The sequence below is a fragment of the Colias eurytheme genome, chromosome 20, assembly GCF_061535395.1.
Source record: "Colias eurytheme isolate Ceu_HAF_F1 chromosome 20, ilColEury1 Martin Lab GWU primary, whole genome shotgun sequence".
In the NCBI taxonomy this organism is placed as follows: domain Eukaryota; kingdom Metazoa; phylum Arthropoda; class Insecta; order Lepidoptera; family Pieridae; genus Colias; species Colias eurytheme.
The window spans coordinates 6,451,058-6,473,042 of record NC_142999.1 but is presented as its reverse complement, the minus strand read 5'-3'; the positions used below and the strand labels follow the sequence as shown (position 1 = coordinate 6,473,042).

The window sequence follows — 21,985 nt, the reverse complement described above, 5'->3', positions numbered from 1 at the left end:
AGGTTTACTAGGTCATAACAATGATTGTGTGTAAAGTATATTTTGCATGACAATAAAGTATAATAATAAAGCTAGTTACTATGAATTGTGATATGCACCAATTCACACATGATGATATTAAAGAGATAAATATCGTACGAGCCGTATTAACGAAGTACAAACAATGCATGATGACAGTTTTATCGATAAAAAAGCTGCAGAATAAATTGGCTGTCATGGTAATGAACTAACAAATACGCACAGACAGTTGCATAGTTTGTCCGACAACTGAATAAATAATTCACGACGGCAATCGATAGTGGATAAGATAAACTCAGTATCTGCTACCCTTTCAAATAAAACCTAGAGATTATCTTAAATACACTTATCGTTTTAATACCACGGTTAAACGTTCACTATGATTATACAATTTTCTTAGTCCAATTGACTACTAATTTGATATTACATAAATGCTACGCGCGGGTCATTTATTAGACGTCGATGGCGTTCATAGTATCACTTCTAATTCCTAGGAAACTGATGCAATACTCTTTATTCTCACACGTAATTTATAACACGCGTAATAATAACAATAAATCCAATTCGAGTTTATTAATACGGAAAGCAATTAATCTTCCAGTTGAATTGTGGTATATAAGTGCGGAAATTTGTAAATAAATCGAGTTCTGAAGCGTGAAAGTCTAATTAATTGAAACCAATCTAAAACGTTAGGCCAGACCTACCATTAGAACCGATAGCTCCGAATAAGTACACGCTGATATCACGATGAAACGAACAGGGTTACAACATTTACTCCTCCGCTCGTAATGATATGCAATAACTTAATGTTGATAGCAATTAAGCTGAGAATCCTGCAGCTGGTTGATTTAACTCACTGCATTACCTCTGAGGTGAAATAACAGACAATTATAAGAATACGGAAAGGTGTTGAGATAGCTGTCGCGAAGGCGGAGTTTGTTAGATATTAAAGTTTATATCCAATCTTGGCTAGATATCGTTTCTGTCTATTATGAAGCAAGATTGGCACTTGAACATGAAGAAAATGGTTGACGGAGTTGTAAAATTTATTGTAATATTTAAGAGATTTCTGTATTCCTTTAAAAATTCTTTCTATAATCAATGTAATGTAAGAGCTGCAACATTATAATGAAACTCAACGAAATTAAACGCCAACGAAGGAACTCGTTCAAGGCAGTCCAATTATAACGATTCAAATTAGCCACGGACGTAATTATCAGATTGAATAGCGTCAAAATAGGAAAGCGCAGTGGGCTTCCAGGCGAAAATAAGTGAAAGTTAAATGTGCTGCGAAAATTTCCTTGTATTTCAGAGACCAGAGGGCAATACGCGTGTCGGGTAGCGCTTAGCTGCGACCTCTCACCCGCCGAGATGAAGATACGAATGCACGCGATAATTGAGGCGTAGCGGCCACAAACGAATTGTAAGTAGTTAAATTACACCCATTACACACGGTACTGCACATTGAGCTATAAGCCAATTGAAATGAAGGGAATGATTATCCACGTCTCGGACGTGTGCGGTTAATGAGTTTGACACGAGATGGGACTCGAGTATTTAGGTTGCTTGTGGCAGGGCTTATGGTTTTAACATCGGATACAATCAGTTGTAACTGTTTAGTAAATTGTTTTTGCCCGGTCAGTACGAGGTCATCTATTGTTATATTAATAATTGTTTAACCTAAATTTCTATTGATTACCATCACACATTGTTAAACGTGAGCGTATAGTTAACGTTTTAATGCATAACTAACTCGACCCAAACTTTTTATAATTGTAGGCCAAAGCTTATCCACATAATATACGCTTTTATGCTGTACATTGACTACCTATAGCAATTGAACTGATAATTCAATTATCAAACCGTCACCCCTCTGCATATTCAACAAAAAAATCCCAAAAGTTACCTTAACATTCACCACAGTGATTCAGTAGGTACCTACCTAATACAGATCCGTGAATTTCAACAATCGCTGTCCATTCCTACATAATTACACCTCAAATTGAGCAATACACAATCATCTTTTGATTTAGCAATACGCCGACCATCACGGACGTCATTTAAACTATATTATGCAGTTAATTTCCCCAACTCACTGGACGCCTGGGGCTCTACGAACGGGCATTGTTGCTGATTTTTGCCACATTACATTATCTTATATTGCGTGGCGAGACCACTTTCGCGGCACTTTCTAAATTTGCAAAAAAGATTAGAACATACACCTACCCGGTTACTTTATTGTATGTAACGATATAAAATACAAATAATTGCAACTATAAATGTTTGCAGAATAATAATATTTAATAATATATGTGATTTTAACACGAATATTATTCTATATTCGATATTTTTTGCCCACTTATATGCAGATAAACATCAATTTAATGCAAAGCACGTGCTCACTTTATCTTCAAAGCATACTCGTTTGCAATTTAATATGAGATATTCCACGCAACTAAGTTATGCATTTTGTTTGTAAAGTATTAAAATAATAAACATTTTCTATTGCAATTGAAATTCGATCATCTTATCTTAATTTGAAGTAAGTTTCAACTTTCATGGCAGGTATCAAGGATCAATACATTCAACAAATCTACATCATTATCGTTATATTTATGGAGAAAATATGATAGCGCATTTAATTTTGAAACAGTTTTGGTATTATAACCTTTTTATTTATATCATTCAATTCATCATCATCTTATTCATGCTTACCACTTTGCACCACACCCATTAACTAAACAAATCACACGCAAACCAGCCAACTAATAAATACATAAAGAAAGTCCAGTTAGTGAGTTTCCTTTCAACAAAGGCATTATTTTCTCCTCACAGGGACTTTGGCTACTGGAGGGCACGATGCTATCGTACCGCTCGACACTCGAGAAATACCCGCAATCGTTTCATACTCGTATTTAATCGACATTGAAAAATATTTCCTGCGCTTGGCCGAAACAAATTTCTAATGCAGTGCTTTCTAGCGTTTCCACGTTGATCGGCGATTATGTGGATACTCGTCTCACTGTTAACTTCGTTTAATGCTGGCTTTCCGGCCGCGACTTCGTTTTCATGTAAGTAGTAAGTACATCCTAGAAGGGATATATAACACCTCAGTTTATCGGGATATCTTTATACCTTTTTATTGTCAGATACGTTCTCCTTTTTACACATCAATTTATTTTCACATACGTTCTTCTAAATCCCTTCATGTTCAGGAGCAAAAATTTATATTAACTTTGCCAGGAACTACTTTTGCATTACCTACTTTAAAACTGCAAGCACGTTGCAATCTAACGTTGTAAAACATTCGATACCTATTTTACTTTCGCTGACAAAACAAATGAATATCGCAAATAAAACAATAATTGATACTAACAAATGCATAGTACATATTCACAATCCGTGAACACCGTATTTCCCACGCATGTCGGTGACATCAACCGTTAGTACAACAGAATAGAAGCTATCGATCAAATAACACGCGAGTAAATAGATCCCTTCATGGCCGCTCATATCTCTTAAATATATATGCAGTAAATAGTTATGCGTACATAGAAAGCACAAAGCAAACAGTTACTTAATAAAAAGCCGTTTAAGAGGAAAATAACTGAACGTGCTCTTCCACGCTCTTTGAAAACTGTTTTTTGGGAGCTTTGTGTTTTTTGAGAAAAACAGTTTTTTTTGTAAAATTGCATAGCCTTTTCTACGTAAAGTGTAAATAAATTGTTTGTTAAGCCATTCCAAATCGAAGTCTTTATCCAATTATAAGACAGGAAGAATCTGATCTTCTGTATGTGGTCCCGTACCAAATGAGCCAATCAACGTTCGCTTTATCCAGATTAAAGATACATCGTTATTTAACCAGTCAACGGCCTATCACAGAAAACTCCGTACGCGAAGTAATCGCCAACAAAATCTCAGCGAGTCGAGCCATTAAAATTTCCGATCTAGATATTTAGGCACACGTCTACATTTCACATTCCTCTAGTTAAGACTAAACGTAACAAGCAAGAACGAATGTTAATTAAACGCGTATAAATCTCACAAACCACGGTAGCGAAAGCAACTGGCTTGATCTTAAGCGTCGATAAATTTATTAATCACCCGGCTCAAGAGCACAGGTACAATATAAACATCTCGATTCTGTAATTACACTCGAGTCGAAATCGATACAGATATCGAGTGCGACATAATCGTTTGCATTTAAATCACTGTTTATATCACCTCGGATTAACGCCCACACTGAAAACATTCATCGCCTGGACGATCTTATTAAGTCGTTTACGAGTAATTGATATTTTATTCCTAGTTACATTTCGACTTGTGCTTTTGATTACAAACCGAACCGAACCGAACATTACTATGTTTACAAAATAAAACAAACACATTGAGCGTTTTATTTAGAAATATTGCCACATCAATCAGATTAAAATTGCATTTTGTGTATAGTTTCCCCGCAAGGTAAATTTAAAAGTATTTAATTTCTTATTATTATATATCTATCATAAGATCATAGATATTATCATTTGTAATTTTGTAAATAAAATAACAGTATTTTTTCATAATCTAAGATTTCATGTAACGCAAAAGGCTATATCCTCATACAACTAGGAGTTACCACAGGCGAGGAAATCTTTTCATAAAAAGCCAGTTCCGTGAGTCAACAGCCCTTTTAGCACACATCACCGCAAATGTTATAGGGCACGTCAAGGCACGTTTGCGTACGGTGACGTCTCGTTAACAAAGGGAAATAATTCTAGTCTCCCGCAATCTCTATAACGTATGTCTGCGTGATTTATTGCCCGTTTGTTCGCGCCTCACGAGCTTACGATGAATGCCTCCGTACCTACAGTGCTATCCGCGATGATTTTAAATACAATACGTAGGAAATCGCGCTGGATTGTTAACGATGTTTGTCATAATCTAATGTGATTTATGGACCAAGTTCGGCTAGATGTGGACAAACACAATGATGAATTGATGTAGCTTTCAATGGCTCATTACTTCATTAGCGATAAATTCATTTTTAGGTGTCACTTACGTATCCTTCTTTCGAGTCAAAATCATTTAGGATCAATAAAAATCACAGTTTCATGAACTGTTAGAGATATTATTATCAACTAGAAAATATTAAAGATATTTAAGGTACAATCAACTATAGGAAATTACAATATCTCCGCAACATTACAAACATTGAAACGTAATATCACCGGTCGATTTAAATGTTCGCAGTAAAAAACAGGCAGTAAGAACAGATCGATTACATGATGTGCGCAATACATGTAGGTATGCAACCATATCGAAACGAACCCAGATGCTTAGCCATTAAGGCATTAGGGAAATTATACGGTCTAGATAATAAATGTATACGTCATACAAATTGAATATCGGAGGTTAATAGCGGCCAAGAAAGGTAGAAAGTAGAAACTGACAAATCATATTAGTCGATCATGTCGAGATATTTCCCTAATGCGATGCAATTTGTCCAACGTACGGTGTAAACTATAAACCAGGGATATTGGATATACTTGTACATGTTGGCAAATCGTTTGGAATAAGGATGTATTACATCCGCTGGATGTTTATGTAAATGAAAACTAAAATTGTTAACTTATTTGCCTATTAGTCATAGCGAATACAAGAATACAAGTTCATTAAGCGCAAGAAAGTGTGTGTCGCATATGTGGTACACCGCATATGCTTGTAACTTGTATTTCGATTGAAATATCTTTCTAATTAGACGGAATATAATAAATACTGTTAGATTTGAAATATATAATCAGAAAATTATTAAGTTAATTAGAATAATTTGTACTCTCACTTACTCTCTTTTTTCACGTCCGCGTATTTCACTGATATTACCTATACCTATTTATTTATGTTACGTGGATTGCACAACATATTACCAACAAGTAAATTTGCCAAACAATAAGCTTAACTCGTAAACATTCTAAACTATTCAAACTCCTTACAACATCAAATCATATTTCATATCACACTCCCCTCATTCACAACGCAACAAATTAATTAGACGTGCGAAAATGATAATTCAATCTATAAGCAACAACAATTATTAGGTACAATACAATGTACATGGCATCCGATATATCGTACGATAAACTTGCACACGACGATGCCGAGATGCTAATTAGGAGCATCTCGCTGGCGGCCGTTATTTAAGATGTTCGTTAGGCTTCGTTTACATTGTGCGGTTTGATAAGTTTGTAGTGAAGGTTCGATTCTGATCCTTAAGTTTAGTGACGTTTATAATGGTTTATTCATTATGTTACAGAAGTATTATCATCATTACTCATTTCCAACCCACATAAATTCGTAAAGGCTTTAATTCAAGCTTTAGTCTTTGGGACTTTTAATCTAGGTATATGAAGTAAGTATTTTCACTTTAAATTGTAATGAAAATTCTATTAAAAGGGTAGAGAAGGAACCCGTAAATCCTGAAATACAGTTCTGACTAGTACAGAAGACGCGATCGTTCACGTTTTTTCCAATAAGTTACCAAATTGGGTCCGGACTGACTAATATTTTTCGGTAATCCTACTTAAAATTATTTTTTTTACTAAATTTCAAGACCAAAAAAAAGTAATGTCCAAGAAAACCAATTATCTGGTAAAAAATAAGTATAGTAGGACTAATGTAAACGCACCTTACATGTAAACATTAAAGACAATGTAGTCACTCACATGCAGTAAAAGTTTCTAAAGGGCATTGTTTTTAGCTTATGCCTCGTCTGTAATTAACATTTTCTCTTTAAGATATTTATCAATTGCTTATTCAAAATGTCCTGTCGGTCCTCGATAAGACAAAAAACTGTCGTACACTTGAATTATTCAAGGGTAAAAGCTCACTAGGGCTGCAGGGTGATATTATCTCGTTAAGGTCTAGTGGGTAAAGTCACATCAGCGCAAGATGTCTACTTAGAGCGGCAGCGGAGGAGTGTCTTTAGGGCACCAACGGTGGCGTTCACAGGCCGAGTTAGCAGGCTTATTGCGCACCCATCAACACGCACTGGACCAGCGCGATGGGTTATTATTTGTCCAAACCTCTTCCCTCATAAAATACATATTAGAATACAAAATTATGAAAAGTAAACCTAAAAAAACGCCCCAAGTCCCTGGCGGTACTCGTGGGCGTACTGTTGATGACAGTAGGCAGGCACGCCCCGGTCCAAGGGGTGGTAAGAATCTCCAGGTGGGTAATCTAAACTGTCCGACGACCCAGGCTAGCAAAAAGGATATACAGAAACTTAATATTTTAACTTATAACGTTAGAACTTTAAGAACAGAAGAAAGACTTGTTGAGTTAGAAAACGCATTAGAAACCATCAATTACGATATCGTAGGTCTAGCAGAAGTGAGAAGAGAAGGTGAACAAATTATTGTAAGAAAAACGAACACTTTTTATTATAATGGAGAACAAAATGGCCAATATGGCGTTGGATTTTTAGTTTCAAATAGGTGGAAGAATAACATAATAGAATTTATAGGCTTCTCTAATAGAATTGCATTACTTAAATTTCGGATTAATGACAACAAAATACTTACAATCATACAAGTATATGCACCCACATCTACACATTCTAATGATGAAGTTGAAGATTTTTACGACCTACTTAACCCGGCGTCATTGTGGTAGAAAACAGATACGCGAACGTTGAGGTGGGTCAATATTACCCATATATTTTATAGTTTGTATTTCTAAACTTTTTAAGAAAATTAGTATTATGTGTTATTATTATAGGATAAAGGTATTCTGGTTTTGATATTATAAAATAAAAATAATAATTAATCAACGTTTTATTCATTTTAATCAACTTTGACATAAACTCATAAAAATAGGAACAAAATATAGACCTCTTGCGTTTTCATATCAATACTATACTATTAACCAGTATTTTTGGTTACAAATAGCATTTTTATAAACTTAAGTCTAATATATGAGAAAAAAACTTTAACAAAGCTAATTAGAATCTTTGTTGTGAATGAAATCAATACAGAAAGACATGATGCGTTCAGGACAAATAAATTTAGGGCAAGCTTGACAAAAATGTTTTGTTTTAGTTACTATTTTTTTTTCCTGACACATTTAACATCTTTTGCGGAACTGCAGGTGGCTCCTCTGATGATCCACCAATAAATTCTCTGATTCTTTTGCCCATTTGTCGTTGCTATCGATTCAATTCCTGGCGAATTTTCAAATGTTCTAATACCAGAGCAAGACCTAAGTTTTTCAAAAATTACGTCGCTTACCGCTTGGTTTAATTTTATTTATGCGACGTATTATAAGCGCATTAATTCCTGTGTGTCCAACATGGCATAAAAATTGTCAGGGGCCACCTTTTGGAGTTACGACTCACATCATATGAGGCGCAAAGTTCATCAGCGACGTCAACCCCATATTTAGTTTTATTGTAAAAGGTATTGAATTCGGGTTTTCGCTTTTCTCCGCTTGAAACACACTCCGCACTCTAACATCATCCTTTTCTTCAACTTCATCATCATAATAAGATAAGTCCTAGTAAGACAAGAGTCTAAACCCGCCATGATACGTGAAATTTTCTATTCTATCCGTTTATAGTACCTATTTTATAATAAGTACCTGATGGACAAACAAAAACATTAAATTCACAGAAATAAGCAAAAAAAATGTTTGCAGACACCAAGAAATCATACACAACAGTAAAAATCGATAACTTAGCTATGGCGCGAAATTGTTACATCAATTGTGAGGATGGGTCATATTTACCTTTTTCGAAAATACACGCGTGTATCTCCCAGTACACTCGACGTCGAAAGGATTTCACTTCCAAAACGTTTAATGTAAATTGTTAGCTCTAGCTACTACAAAAAACAGCACAATCGTGCACGTAATTACTAAGATATTGGAATTTATAAACGAGCCGGGTCATTTTGACCCAACCTCAATGACGCCGGGTTAATAAAGCTTGCGATGAACACAGAGGGACCTGGACTATGGTATTAGGCGACTTTAATGCAAAATTAGGCATTCGAAATTCAACGGATGATCGTAACATCTTAGGACCACATGGGTTGGGCATTCGAAATGAACGCGGAGATCGTCTACTACAATTTGCTTTTGGCCAACAATTAAGTATAACGAATAGTTTCTTCTTTAAAAAAATAAATCGTCGATGGACATGGCTTTCCCCTAACGGATTCACACGAAATGAAATAGATTTTTGTCTTTCTTCTAACAAATACATAATAAAGAACACAGAAGCTCTAAATAACTTAAAATTCAGTTCTGATCATCGAGCATTACGTACAACTGCTAGTTTCAATATGAAAATCCTGAGGTATAATAGAATTAAACACGCAATCAAGAAAATAGATAAGAATAGCTTAATAGCAAATACAGAACAGTTTAACTTAGAACTAGATAATTATTTCAACTTATTAGAAACAAACGATACAGAGGATCCAGAAATTACTTACAATAATATCATAAACAGTATCAAGAGAGCAAGTAAAAAAATAAAAACCGTAAAGAACAAAAATAAAAAATTGACAAAAACTACCTTAGATTTAATAGACAAAAGACAAACGATGACACTTTATACTACTGAATATAAAGAAATAGATAAAAAAGTAAAGAAACACATAAGAAAAGATATACGTACATATAACACAAATTTTATCCAAAAGGCACTCGTAAAAAACACATCTCTTAAACAGGCTATACGTAATACACAACCAAGCAAACCATTAATTTTATCATTAAAAGACTCAAATGGAACCAAACAAAGCGCGCGGGATAAAATTATACAAATTAGTACTGAATTTTATAAGAAATTGTATTCTGATGACTCATGTTATTGTATAACCGATAAAAACTATGTACGTTCGGAAGTAGTAAATCCAATCACAATTGAAGAAGTCCATTTAGCCATAAAGAGTATGAAATACAACAAAAGTCCAGGTGAAGATGGGATCACAACCGAATTCCTTAAAATTGGCGAACCAGCTCTTATTCCCTATATAACTCAACTATTCAATAACATATTACGAACGGGTATATTTCCCAAAAGTTTCTGCCATTCTAATATAATCCTCCTCCACAAAAAGGGAAATAGATCAGACATAGAAAATTATCGTCCTATCAGCCTCATATCGCACCTATACAAAGCCTTTATAAAAATCATTGGAAATCGCATCACAAGAGATCTGGATAAACAACAGCCCCCAGAACAAGCAGGATTTCGCGGTGGACTCTCCACTACAGACCATCTTCATTCGATTAACCAAATTTTAGAAAAAAGCCATGAATTCAACCTCCCCCTTTACCTGGCCTTCGTTGATTATTCAAAAGCATTTGATAGCCTGAAACACAATGCCATATTCACAGCCCTCAAACAACAAAATATAGAACCGACGTACATCCACCTTATACAAAATATCTATAGTACCAGTACAGCTTCTGTAAAAATTAATAGCAATGGCCCATCCTTCCGAATAACAAAAGGAGTCAAACAAGGTGACCCATTGTCTCCAAAACTCTTCAATGCTACCTTGGAAGAAGTATTTAGAAGCTTGGCAGCTCGATGGCAGAACAAAGGTTTTAAAATCGGTGAGCATCGATTAACAAATCTTCGCTTTGCTGATGATATTGTTCTCTTTTCCTCCACAGCCTCTGAGCTACAAACGATGCTCGAAGACCTGAGCGATGCAAGCCTCAGGGTCGGACTTCAGATGAACATGACCAAAACAAAGCTTATGACTAACAGCACCAAAACCACCATCGTTGTCGAGGGTGGGTCGGTTGCATATGTCGATGAGTATACTTACCTCGGCCAAATAGTTTCTTTTCAAGCCAGGCAGGATCAAGAAGTTGCCAAACGCATTGAAAACGCTTGGAGAAGCTTTTGGTCGATGAAAGAGCTGATGAAAGGAGACTTGCCTCTTTCACTAAAGCGAAGGCTCATGGACATGTGCATCTTGCCCATCCTCACCTACGGTGCACAGACCTGGTCATTGACTGATCGCCAAAAGTCCGCACTTGGGGTTTGCCAAAGATCAATGGAGCGCAGCATTTTGGGCGTAAAGCTTTCTGATCGCATTCAAAATAGAACGCTGCGCTCAAAAACACAGATTGTCGACGTAGCCCATAAAGCTGCCGAGCTCAAATGGAACTGGGCTGGACATGTTTGCCGGATGTCCGAAGAGTTGTGGGCAAAAATCACCACTATGTGGATCCCCGACAATGGAAAAAGGCTGCGTGGAAGGCCCAAAATCAGATGGCGCGACGAACTGGACTCTCATTGTAAGGAATGGGCTAAAATTGCTCACAATAGGAAGACATGGACGAAGGGAAGAGAGGCCTTTGCCCAGCAGTGGGACAGCCATGGCTGAATAATAATAAAATTATTCAAAATGAGTTTTCACTTAAGCACTTAATCTGTGTATTTATTTGTTATAATTATAATCTTACATTGTTTAATATAACCCATGAGAAGATGCTGTGAGCAGTGAGTATGTAAACATACAATATTCTGAACATCAATAATATTAAGATACAAAAAGTCTCCTGACACGTATTTTGGAGCCTTTTTCTACACATTTGAATGATAATCATCATGAAATTCAAAATATTGTTATGTATTAAGCTTTCTTGAATTCATGTACCTACATAATAATATCATTTTGTAACTTATAGAAGAGCGCAGGAGAGAAATGTTAGAAAGATAACCTTATCGACTACACATTTTTTTTAAATTAATTGTTACTAATTATTACTGACAAGACACTGTACATATTTGTCCAGGTACTCCATACTTGAATATAAGATTGCTATTACAAATTAAAATAAGAAAACCACTGACAAATGTATCAATCGAGTTTCATATATAACATCTCTACAGACCTAGATTAGACGGAGCTTTACTAGCACAGCTTAAACGTAATCTGCGCATTATCATTTAATTTAACATTATTACGTACCATAACTTGCAACGGTTACCATTAAGATGCAATACAAGATACGGCAATCTAATGAGCATGCAAGCTTGGTCCCCGGGAACCGTCTAATCTTATATCAATATTATCACTTGAGCGGAAAGAAAGTTGCATTATTGCAACAATAGCTTTTATATATATGTAAAATAGAACGTGCAACACACGTCACGAAGCGACCGCATTAGGTAACCCGCCCTCATTACCGTAACACAAGGAACGAATGTCTTTCGATATTATAATACGTACATTCGTACATGGCATCATAATGTTATCTACGTAATTATTACAATTTCGCTATCTCAAACATTTCTAAGACATGAGAAGGGAATGTTTCGCGTTGGCGCGGGCGTCTTATGCGTGACTGAGTTATTAAGATTTATGATAATAGATATTAGTAAGTAAAACAACAATCTTTTTAAATACGACGTTCATTTTTTTAGTGGTCTTATGCCGGGTCCAGACTGGTGAAACGTAACATGCAATGTAACATTCTGCCTTTCATTGCATGTTCGCTGCTGGTGTGGACGCATAGCGCGCTCATAACGCGCATTCACTACGAACATCCCGCGTTCGTCTGTTTCCGCCATTCTGCCGCGAACACGGCCCTTCGATACACGTTTTTTTCGTGCGCGTCAAACCGGTAGATCACACGAAGCATGGAGTCCGAAGACCACGTTCTTGCTATGACGATTATCAGTACTTCATTATTAATAATACATCAACTCATGAAAACACGCCGAAGACCCTTTCTTTTGCTCATTCCACGCAGTCTCGTCCTCCATGTTCGTTGCGTTCTCAAAAGACCGTCCACATTGGCTGCCCCGCGCACACTACGCGCCCCTTTGTGTTCGTCGAAAAACCGACAAATTTCGGATCGCTCCGCGCGCGGCTTGTAATGCTCGTAGCATACGCGTGTAATGCACAATTCGCGCGCGCAAGACGTCCAAACTATGAGAAATTGTTACAAAGTGTGTTACCTTTCATGATACATTGCAGCAATGTGGACGGTGAATTCTTTCATTGCATGTTACATTGCATGTTACGTTTCACCAGTCTGGACCCGGCATTAATGTTATACGTATATATTTTTGCCTAATCCTAAACTTAATAATTAAGGAGTAAACTATATTTTTTTGGTATAGACGAAGTCGTATCTATATAGATACAACAACGATTTTTTTTTTATTTTATTTTGCTTACGTATACCTTATTTGTGATTTACGGTTATCAAGATTGTAAAGACGATTTAACAGACAAATGGAAAACATTTACCTATTTAATTTAGGTATTAAGTTATGTGGTGTCTAAAGTCTAAGAACAGAAAATGTAACTCATCAATCTTTATTTCTCAGCTATAAGAAATCCTTACATATATTCCAATGTGAATTGACTCATAATAAATAACATAATAACACATACGCGCTGTCTAATTACGTTTAAATATGTCAAGTTACGACAATTAGTTTCATAAGTTACCAATAGATGGCGACACTTTAGATTTGCATCGCACTAGCGAAATGTTTTGTTGAATACGTATAAGAAATTTCATGTCGAATATCTGCCTTGTGTGTATCTTGTGGATCTTGTGTAACTTGTGTAATATTGTGTTAAAGTAAAAATAAAGTAATTTAAAGTGTTGAGTGTTTAAGTGAATCCCGCCAAAACGTCAGTTTATACATGGTGCCGAAACCTAAGATGGACTTTGGACTTTGAAATACTTAGAAAAATTTCCGATAAGTAGAACTTGTAAAAATTTAATATTTTATTATATGGACTTGGAAAAATATTTGGGATTTTATTCTAAGGACTTGTAAAAATCTGATAGTTTATTATATGGACTTAGAAAATATTTGAGATTTTATTCTAAGGACTTGGAAAAATCTGATACTTTATTATATGGACTTAGAAAATATTTGAGATTTTATTCTAAGGACTTGGAAAAATTTGAGAATTTATTATATGGACTTTAAAATTTCTGGATTATTCTATAGACTTGGAAGATTATTGAGACTTTGATAATTTTAGAAGAAAAATTTATAAAACTAAATTATTAATATTTAAACTAAAATGGCTTCAAAATTAATTAAAAGTCAAGCGGATTTGTTACTTAGATTAGAAAAGGCACAACAAAATTTTAGGAAGAGTCCGAAAAGTAGAATCACTAAACAGTATTTGGAAACTAGAATAAAAAATTTGGAAGATTTTTATTTGGAATTTAAACGGAATCATACAGAGCTAATTCAAATAGTAACATCGGAACAACGAGAATCCTTGACATATTTTATGGAAGACGATTGTGACAAGTTTGAAGAAATTTACATAGACCATATGACTGAACTAAAAGAAAAATTTGAAGAAGTGCCCAATAATCCGATATCAACATCAATTAATACGATGACAAGTGACGATGTAAAACTACCAAGAATACATTTGCCAACATTTTCGGGCAAATATGAGGAGTGGCAGACATTCTATGATATGTTTTTGTCGCTAATTCATAATAACGAAAAATTATCACCGGTGCAAAAGATGCATTATTTAAAGAGTGGTGTCTCGGGAGAACCTGAGAATTTATTAAGAAATTTTGCTACTGTTGATAAAAACTACCAAGAGGCTTGGAACCAATTAACAAAAAGATACAATAATAAAAGATATAATTTAAATGCTGTTCTAAAAAAGTTATTTGGACAAAAACAAATTAATAGTGAATCTGCACAAGCGATTAAGCAACTTCTGGACACAACTACATCAGTATTACAAGCGCTAAATAATATGGGAATACCAACAGCAACATGGGATGCAATTGTAATTTATTTGGTGGTTTCAAAGCTCGATGTACAATCACATAAACTATGGGAGAATCAGATAAGCATGTCATGTGCCGATGAATTGCCAACTTGGTCACAGTTAGTGGATTTTTTAGAAGCAAGATTTCGGAGTTTAGAGATGGTAGATTCTGGAAAGCAACCTATGAGACATGAGACGTCACAAAAGAGGCAATTGGTTAAAAGTTCTTTTCACGGAGCTATCCTACAGAATAAGAAGACAGAGAATGTATGTTCAGTTTGTGGTGACAATCATTATATAAATGCATGCACACAGTTTAAGAAGCAAACAGTAGAAGAACGAAGAAATCACGTACAGAGTAAGGGCTTATGTTTTAATTGTTTGCAACCTACACATATTGTAAGTAAATGTCGACAATCAATTTGTTGCAAGAAATGCGGACGTAGACATAATACTATGTTGCATTTAGAGAAGACAGGATTCATTGAAAACACTCAAAGGACACAAGAAGAAAATGATGGGATTGAGAATAAAACTTCGTCTACGCTAGTAGAATCAAAGATTGTGGCAAATTTTGCCAAAAGAGAGCATAAAAGCTATCATGTTCTGCTAGCTACGACACTTCTTAAGGCTCAGTCAAATAATGGTAACTTATTTATGGTACGAGCATTGTTAGACCAAGGCTCGCAAGCGTCTTTTGTAACTGAAGCAACTGTTCAGTTACTCGGTCTTAAACGTACATCTGTTAATAGTTTAGTATCAGGTCTGGGAGATGGTCAAATGCATATTAAACATGTAGTAACTTTATGTTTAAAATCGCGTCATAACTCAGAATTTTCTATTAATGTTAAGGCTTATGTATTAACTTCACTTACGTCTATGCTTCCATGTGTGAAATTAGATGCTCCTAAATGGCTCGAACTCGAGAATGTAGAATTAGCGGACCCAGGGTATGCAACACCAGGTAAGATTGATATTTTATTAGGGGCAGAAGTTTATGCTGAGATTTTATTAACAGGTATGATGAAACAACCCAAAGGAAATTTAATAGCGCAGAATACGGTCCTTGGTTGGGTTTTATCGGGTAAGGTATCTGATTCACTTTCAGATAAATATAAGGCTAACAGTTTTCATTTACAGGTTAGAACTAACGATGATTTTTTGAAGCGTTTTTGGGAATTAGAAGCTGAACCAGATATGATTGTTAAGAAATTTACAAGAGAGGAACAATTGTGTGAAGAACTATATGATAAATCAACTGTAAGAAATCGAGATGGAAGGTATGTTGTTACATTGCCATTTAAAAATAAGGATCCTGAGTGCCAGTATGGAGAATCGATAGATATAGCTAAGAATAGATTATTCGCTTTAGAAAGAAGGCTTAAGAATAATTCTAAATTATATGAGGAATATAGACGAGTAATAGAAGAGTACTTAGTTCTTAATCATATGTCTTTAGTCGAAGAAGATGATTTAGACAATCCAACGGCTGTCTATCTTCCGCATCATGCTGTTGTACGGGAGGATAAAGATACGACAAAGGTTCGTGTGGTTTTTAATGCTTCTAGTAAGGGAACAAATAATGTGTCATTAAATGATGATCTTATGATTGGACCAAAAATCCAACAAGATCTCAGACATACATTAATGAGGTGGAGAACCCATCCCATTTGTATAGTGGCTGATCTTGTCAAAATGTACCGTCAAGTACGTATTAATCCAAGACAGACAAATTTTCAGAGAATTTTATGGAGAACTTTACCGGATCAACCAATTAAACATTTTAAATTGCTCACTCTAACATTTGGAACCGCGTGTGCACCATATCTTGCTGTTAAAACTTTACAACGTTTAGCAGAAGATGAGAAACTTAAATTTCCAGTAGCATCAGAAGTTACTAAAAATGATTATTATATCGATGATCTAATGACAGGTTGTGATACATTACAAGAAGCTAAAATTATTTACAATGAAATGAACAAATTAATGAAATCTGGAGGATTTACACTTCAAAAATGGAGCTCTAATTGTAAGGAATTATTAAAATATATTGGAGAAGATAATAAAGAAAATGAAGAATCTATGCTAATTAAGGTTGATAATATGGTAAAAGTTTTAGGAATTTCATGGAATCGTAGTTCAGATAGATTTGTTTATACAATTAATTTACCGGAGATAAAATTTCCAGTCACGAAAAGACAAGTTTTATCTAATATTGCTCAAATGTTTGATCCAATGGGTTGGATTGCACCAGTAATCATTGTTGCTAAATTATTTATTCAAAAAATATGGAAGGCGCATTTAGATTGGGATGATGCATTACCTAAAGATTTGAACGAAATGTGGCTTAATATACGACAGCAATGCAAGGACATTCAACGAGTAGAAATACCACGGTGGATTTGTTGCACTAGTCAAAGTCATGTTGAACTTCATGTCTTTTCAGACGCATCAAGATCTGCTTATGCTGCTGCAGTTTTTATAAGAGTCATCAATAACGATGAATCCATACATGTCAGGTTAGTATCAGCTAAAACAAAGGTAGCACCTATAGAGAAGGAAGTTTCTATACCTCGTTTAGAGTTATGTGGAGCTGTGCTTGCTGCGAAACTTGTGAACGAAGTATCTCAAGTGATGAAGGTGTGCAAAGGTAACATTTACGGATGGACTGATTCTACAATCGTTTTAGCATGGTTGAAGGGCGGTGCAAGCAAATGGACAACATTTGTAAGTAATCGGGTATCAGAGATTTTAACTATAATGGATTATGATCAGTGGGGTCATGTTTCAACCGAAGCCAATCCTTCTGATTGCGCATCTAGAGGTTTGACTCCAACAGAATTACTTTCTCATTCACTATGGTGGTACGGACCGGAATGGTTGAAGAACAGAAACATTGAAATGAAAAATCCAGAGATAGTAGATACAGATGAAGAAAGAAGACAAGTATCATTAATAGTAAAACAAGATAAATTTGAAGATTTTGAATGGTTAAAATTTTCTAATTTGACTAAAATGCTAAAGGTTATTTCTTATTGTCGAAGAATATTACTGAAGAAGGAAGAAAGAAAAATTTTGCCGAAGTTTGTAACAGTAAAGGAAATGAATGAAACATTAGAGAAATGTATTAAACAGGTTCAAAGAATTGCGTTTGATGAAGAGATCAAGGATTTAGAGAATAAAAAGGATATACCGAAGAGAAGTCCCCTTCGTACTCTTTGTCCCATTTTAGACCGAAATGGAATATTAAGAGTCGGTGGTCGGATTGATAAGGCTCACGCAAACCATAGCACGAAGCACCCGATTATTATGCCAGCTAAGTCTCATCTTACCCAGTTGTTAATATCGGATGCTCACGAAAAAACTTTGCACGGTGGACCGCAAATCATGATGAATTACATTCGGACAAAATATTGGATAGTACGCTGTAGGGATCTAGTAAAACAACATTATAGGAAGTGCCTCACGTGCTTACGATATTCGAAAGCAGCGAGAGTGCAGTTAATGGGACAGCTTCCAGATACTAGACTGAAGCCTTGCAAGCCATTTACGGCAACTGGTGTTGATTATGCAGGCCCAGTCAATATTAAGTTTTCTCCAGGTCGAGGGGCAAAGTCTTATAAAGGCTACATTTGTCTTTTCGTCTGTATGGTCACAAGGGCTATACATATTGAGGCTGTAACTGATTTAACCGCTAAGGGATTTATCGCCGCTTTTAGACGCTTCACGTCTAGACGTGGACGTTGCCAGGATTTGTTCAGTGATAATGGCACAAACTTTGTTGGTGCGGATAAACATTTACGAGAAATGTTTGACTCTGCTAAATCTAATTTACCTAATGAAATTGCGGAACTTCTTACATTAGAATCTACGACGTGGCATTTTATACCGCCGCAATCACCTAATTTTGGAGGGATATGGGAGGCCGGAGTGCGTTGTGCTAAGAACCATTTGAAACGGGTCATAGGTGACAGCATTTTAACGTATGAGGAATTAGCTACAGTACTGTCACAGATTGAAGCATGTCTTAATTCTAGGCCAATTTCTGTTATAAGTAGTGAAGCAGATGACCCTCTCCCACTGACCCCAGGTCATTTTTTAATAGGTGAACCGGTTATAAATATAAGTGATCGTAATTATGATGATTGTAATATAAATAAATTAGAAAGATGGAATGTTATTCAAAAAATGGTAAATAATTTTTGGCGTAGATGGTCTAAAGAATATTTGGTTACTTTAAATCAGAGGTATAAATGGAATTCGAAATTAGAAGAACCTAATATTAATGATATTTGTATAATTAGAGATGATAACGTTCCACCTTCTAAATGGATTTTAGGAAAAATTGTAAACAAACATATTGGATCAGATAATATAACTCGCGTTGTAACAATTAAGTGTAAGAATGGATATTTAAAACGACCGTTAAGTAAAATTAGTGTTTTGCCTAAATAAAATGATTAGTTAGTAGAATAGAATATCTAAAATTGTTAAACTTTAGAAGGTCAGTTGACTGAAGTGTCATATGTATTTTTTTTGGTTACTAGTTTAACGCCACTACGTTGATGTATCACGGTGGGCGGTTAGGTTTTGTTTAGTTATGTTTTGTTTTGTTTAGAGGTATATTTTAGTTGTTTTTTTGTTACGGACTAGTCCTTGGTGGGCGGAATGTCTAATTACGTTTAAATATGTCAAGTTACGACAATTAGTTTCATAAGTTACCAATAGATGGCGACACTTTAGATTTGCATCGCACTAGCGAAATGTTTTGTTGAATACGTATAAGAAATTTCATGTCGAATATCTGCCTTGTGTGTATCTTGTGGATCTTGTGTAACTTGTGTAATATTGTGTTAAAGTAAAAATAAAGTAATTTAAAGTGTTGAGTGTTTAAGTGAATCCCGCCAAAACGTCAGTTTATACACGCGCCATGATTTTTTTAAATAATATACTACTGAATAACATTATTAAATAATAAAGAGTAATAAAAAGATGCTCAAAGTACACTTAGTTTTTACCATTCACTACAAGGTCGTAGTGTCGATTATATTTATATCAAACAATTAAATAAAATAATCTTCTGACAAAACTATATGATAGTCTCCATTTAAAACTCACATACCAAAAAGGACAAGAATAAAACCGGCCAAGTGCGACTCGGACTCTCGCTCGGAGAGCTTCGAACAAATTTAAGTTATATAAATTTGATCGAAAATTTACGATTTTAGCAATTTTTCCTTCATCAGTGTTATAGGACGTTGTTTTCTACCAAATTTTAAGACTCTGTGTTCACGTTAAGTACCCTGTAGGTTTTGAATTTTGATTCCCTTGTCAATGTTTTAATTTGCGAAAATTCTACTAACCACGCCAATCGACTGGCCAGTTGGCGTGGTTGGTAGTGACCCTGCCTTCCCAGCCACTGGTCGTGGGTTCGATTCCCACCCGGGGCAAATATTTGTGTGATGAACATAGATCTTTGCTCTGTGTCTGGGTGTAACTTATCTATATATAAGCATTTATTTATAATTATATATGTATGTTTATCAGACATCTGGTTTCCATAACACAAGCGAAAGCGTAGTTTGGGATCAGGATTGATTGATTGATTGATTGATTGATTGATTGATTGATTGATTGATTGATTGATTGATTGATTGATTGATTGATTGATTGATTGATTGATTGATTGATTGATTGATTGATTGATTGATTGATTGATTGATTGATTGATTGATTGATTGATTGATTGATTGATTGATTGATTGATTGATTGATTGATTGATTGATTGATTGATTGATTGATTGATTGATTGATTGATTGATTGATTGATTGATTGATTGATTGATTGATTGATTGATTGATTGATTGATTGATTGATTGATTGATTGATTGATTGATTGATTGATTGATTGATTGATTGATTGATTGATTGATTGATTGATTGATTGATTGATTGATTGATTGATTGATTGATTGATTGATTGATTGATTGATTGATTGATTGATTGATTGATTGATTGATTGATTGATTGATTGATTGATTGATTGATTGATTGATTGATTGATTGATTGATTGATTGATTGATTGATTGATTGATTGATTGATTGATTGATTGATTGATTGATTGATTGATTGATTGATTGATTGATTGATCGATCGATCGATCGATCGATCGATCGATCGATCGATCGATCGATCGATCGATCGATCGAATGGATGGAAATCATGATTTAAATGAAAATGATTTGATCGTGCCAACCCTGATTGTTGACTGACTGACTGACTGACTGACTGACTGACTGACTGACCGCCTCATTGACTGACTGACTGACTGACTGACTGCTCACTTTCTCGTTACACACTCGTTCACACACATGGCCACTAACCTGATGCTCTCGAAGCTTCCGCAACAGCTCGTGGTAGGGCGCGGCGCGCGCGGCGGCGAGCGACGGCGGCGGCAGGCGGCCCTCCATCACGTGCAGCCAGCGGCGCAGGCAGCGCAGCTCGTGGGCCGTGTCTGTTGTGCAAATGTGTTCTTTAAGTGTATGGCAGAGAGGTGTTCTTTAGCTTGGCTAATTTTGTATTTAAATTATGAGATTTTTCCATCACGTGCAGCCAGAGCCGCAAAAAGCAGTCATTAAATCATAAATTTATTGAAATAGCGTACAGTTTGGCTTGACAAATTTTGTATAAATTTAAATTATGAGATAATATGTTTAAGTTGTGCAATTCTGTTCTCATTGTATGACAGTAGGTTGGGGTTTAGCTTGACAATTTTTTTTACTTTAATTTTTTAACCAGTCTATGTTTTATAGTATTAATTGTTGTGACATGTTACAAAAAATCGTTTCGTAAGAATTTTGAATTGTGATTACTAAAACACATTTAGTGTTTAATATATTCTGTAAAATGTGTAAAACTAAAAGTGCCAAAGTACTATCAATTGGCTATATTAGTTTGCCTGTAGGCTGTAACTGCTGTAAAATGTTCCGAGAAATAAGGAAAGGTATTTATTGCCAAATAATTCGGCAATGAATACAAGTTTACACACATTTAAATGAGGCAAATTTTGTACAACGTCCGCGTCGTGCTATTAAGACGATACACAAAAAAAAATCCACTGCTTGGCGGGCGGAGTCTAATAGCTCGCTATCGCGAACGCGGGTGTGCGCGAAGTCATTCTTGCAT

At 35.3% G+C, this 21,985-nt stretch overlaps 1 protein-coding gene across 2 annotated transcripts in view; it reads right to left on the bottom strand.

Annotated features, from left to right (window-relative positions):
* klar (klarsicht) overlaps positions 1–21,985 on the bottom strand; it is a 245,474-nt gene that overhangs the window by 150,036 nt on the left and 73,453 nt on the right. For both annotated transcript variants that reach the window (XM_090113547.1, XM_090113546.1), the window contains one exon: positions 21,184–21,314. In XM_090113547.1, the coding sequence (XP_089969673.1) occupies positions 21,184–21,314 (131 nt within the window). The remainder of the gene's footprint in view (positions 1–21,183; positions 21,315–21,985) is intronic.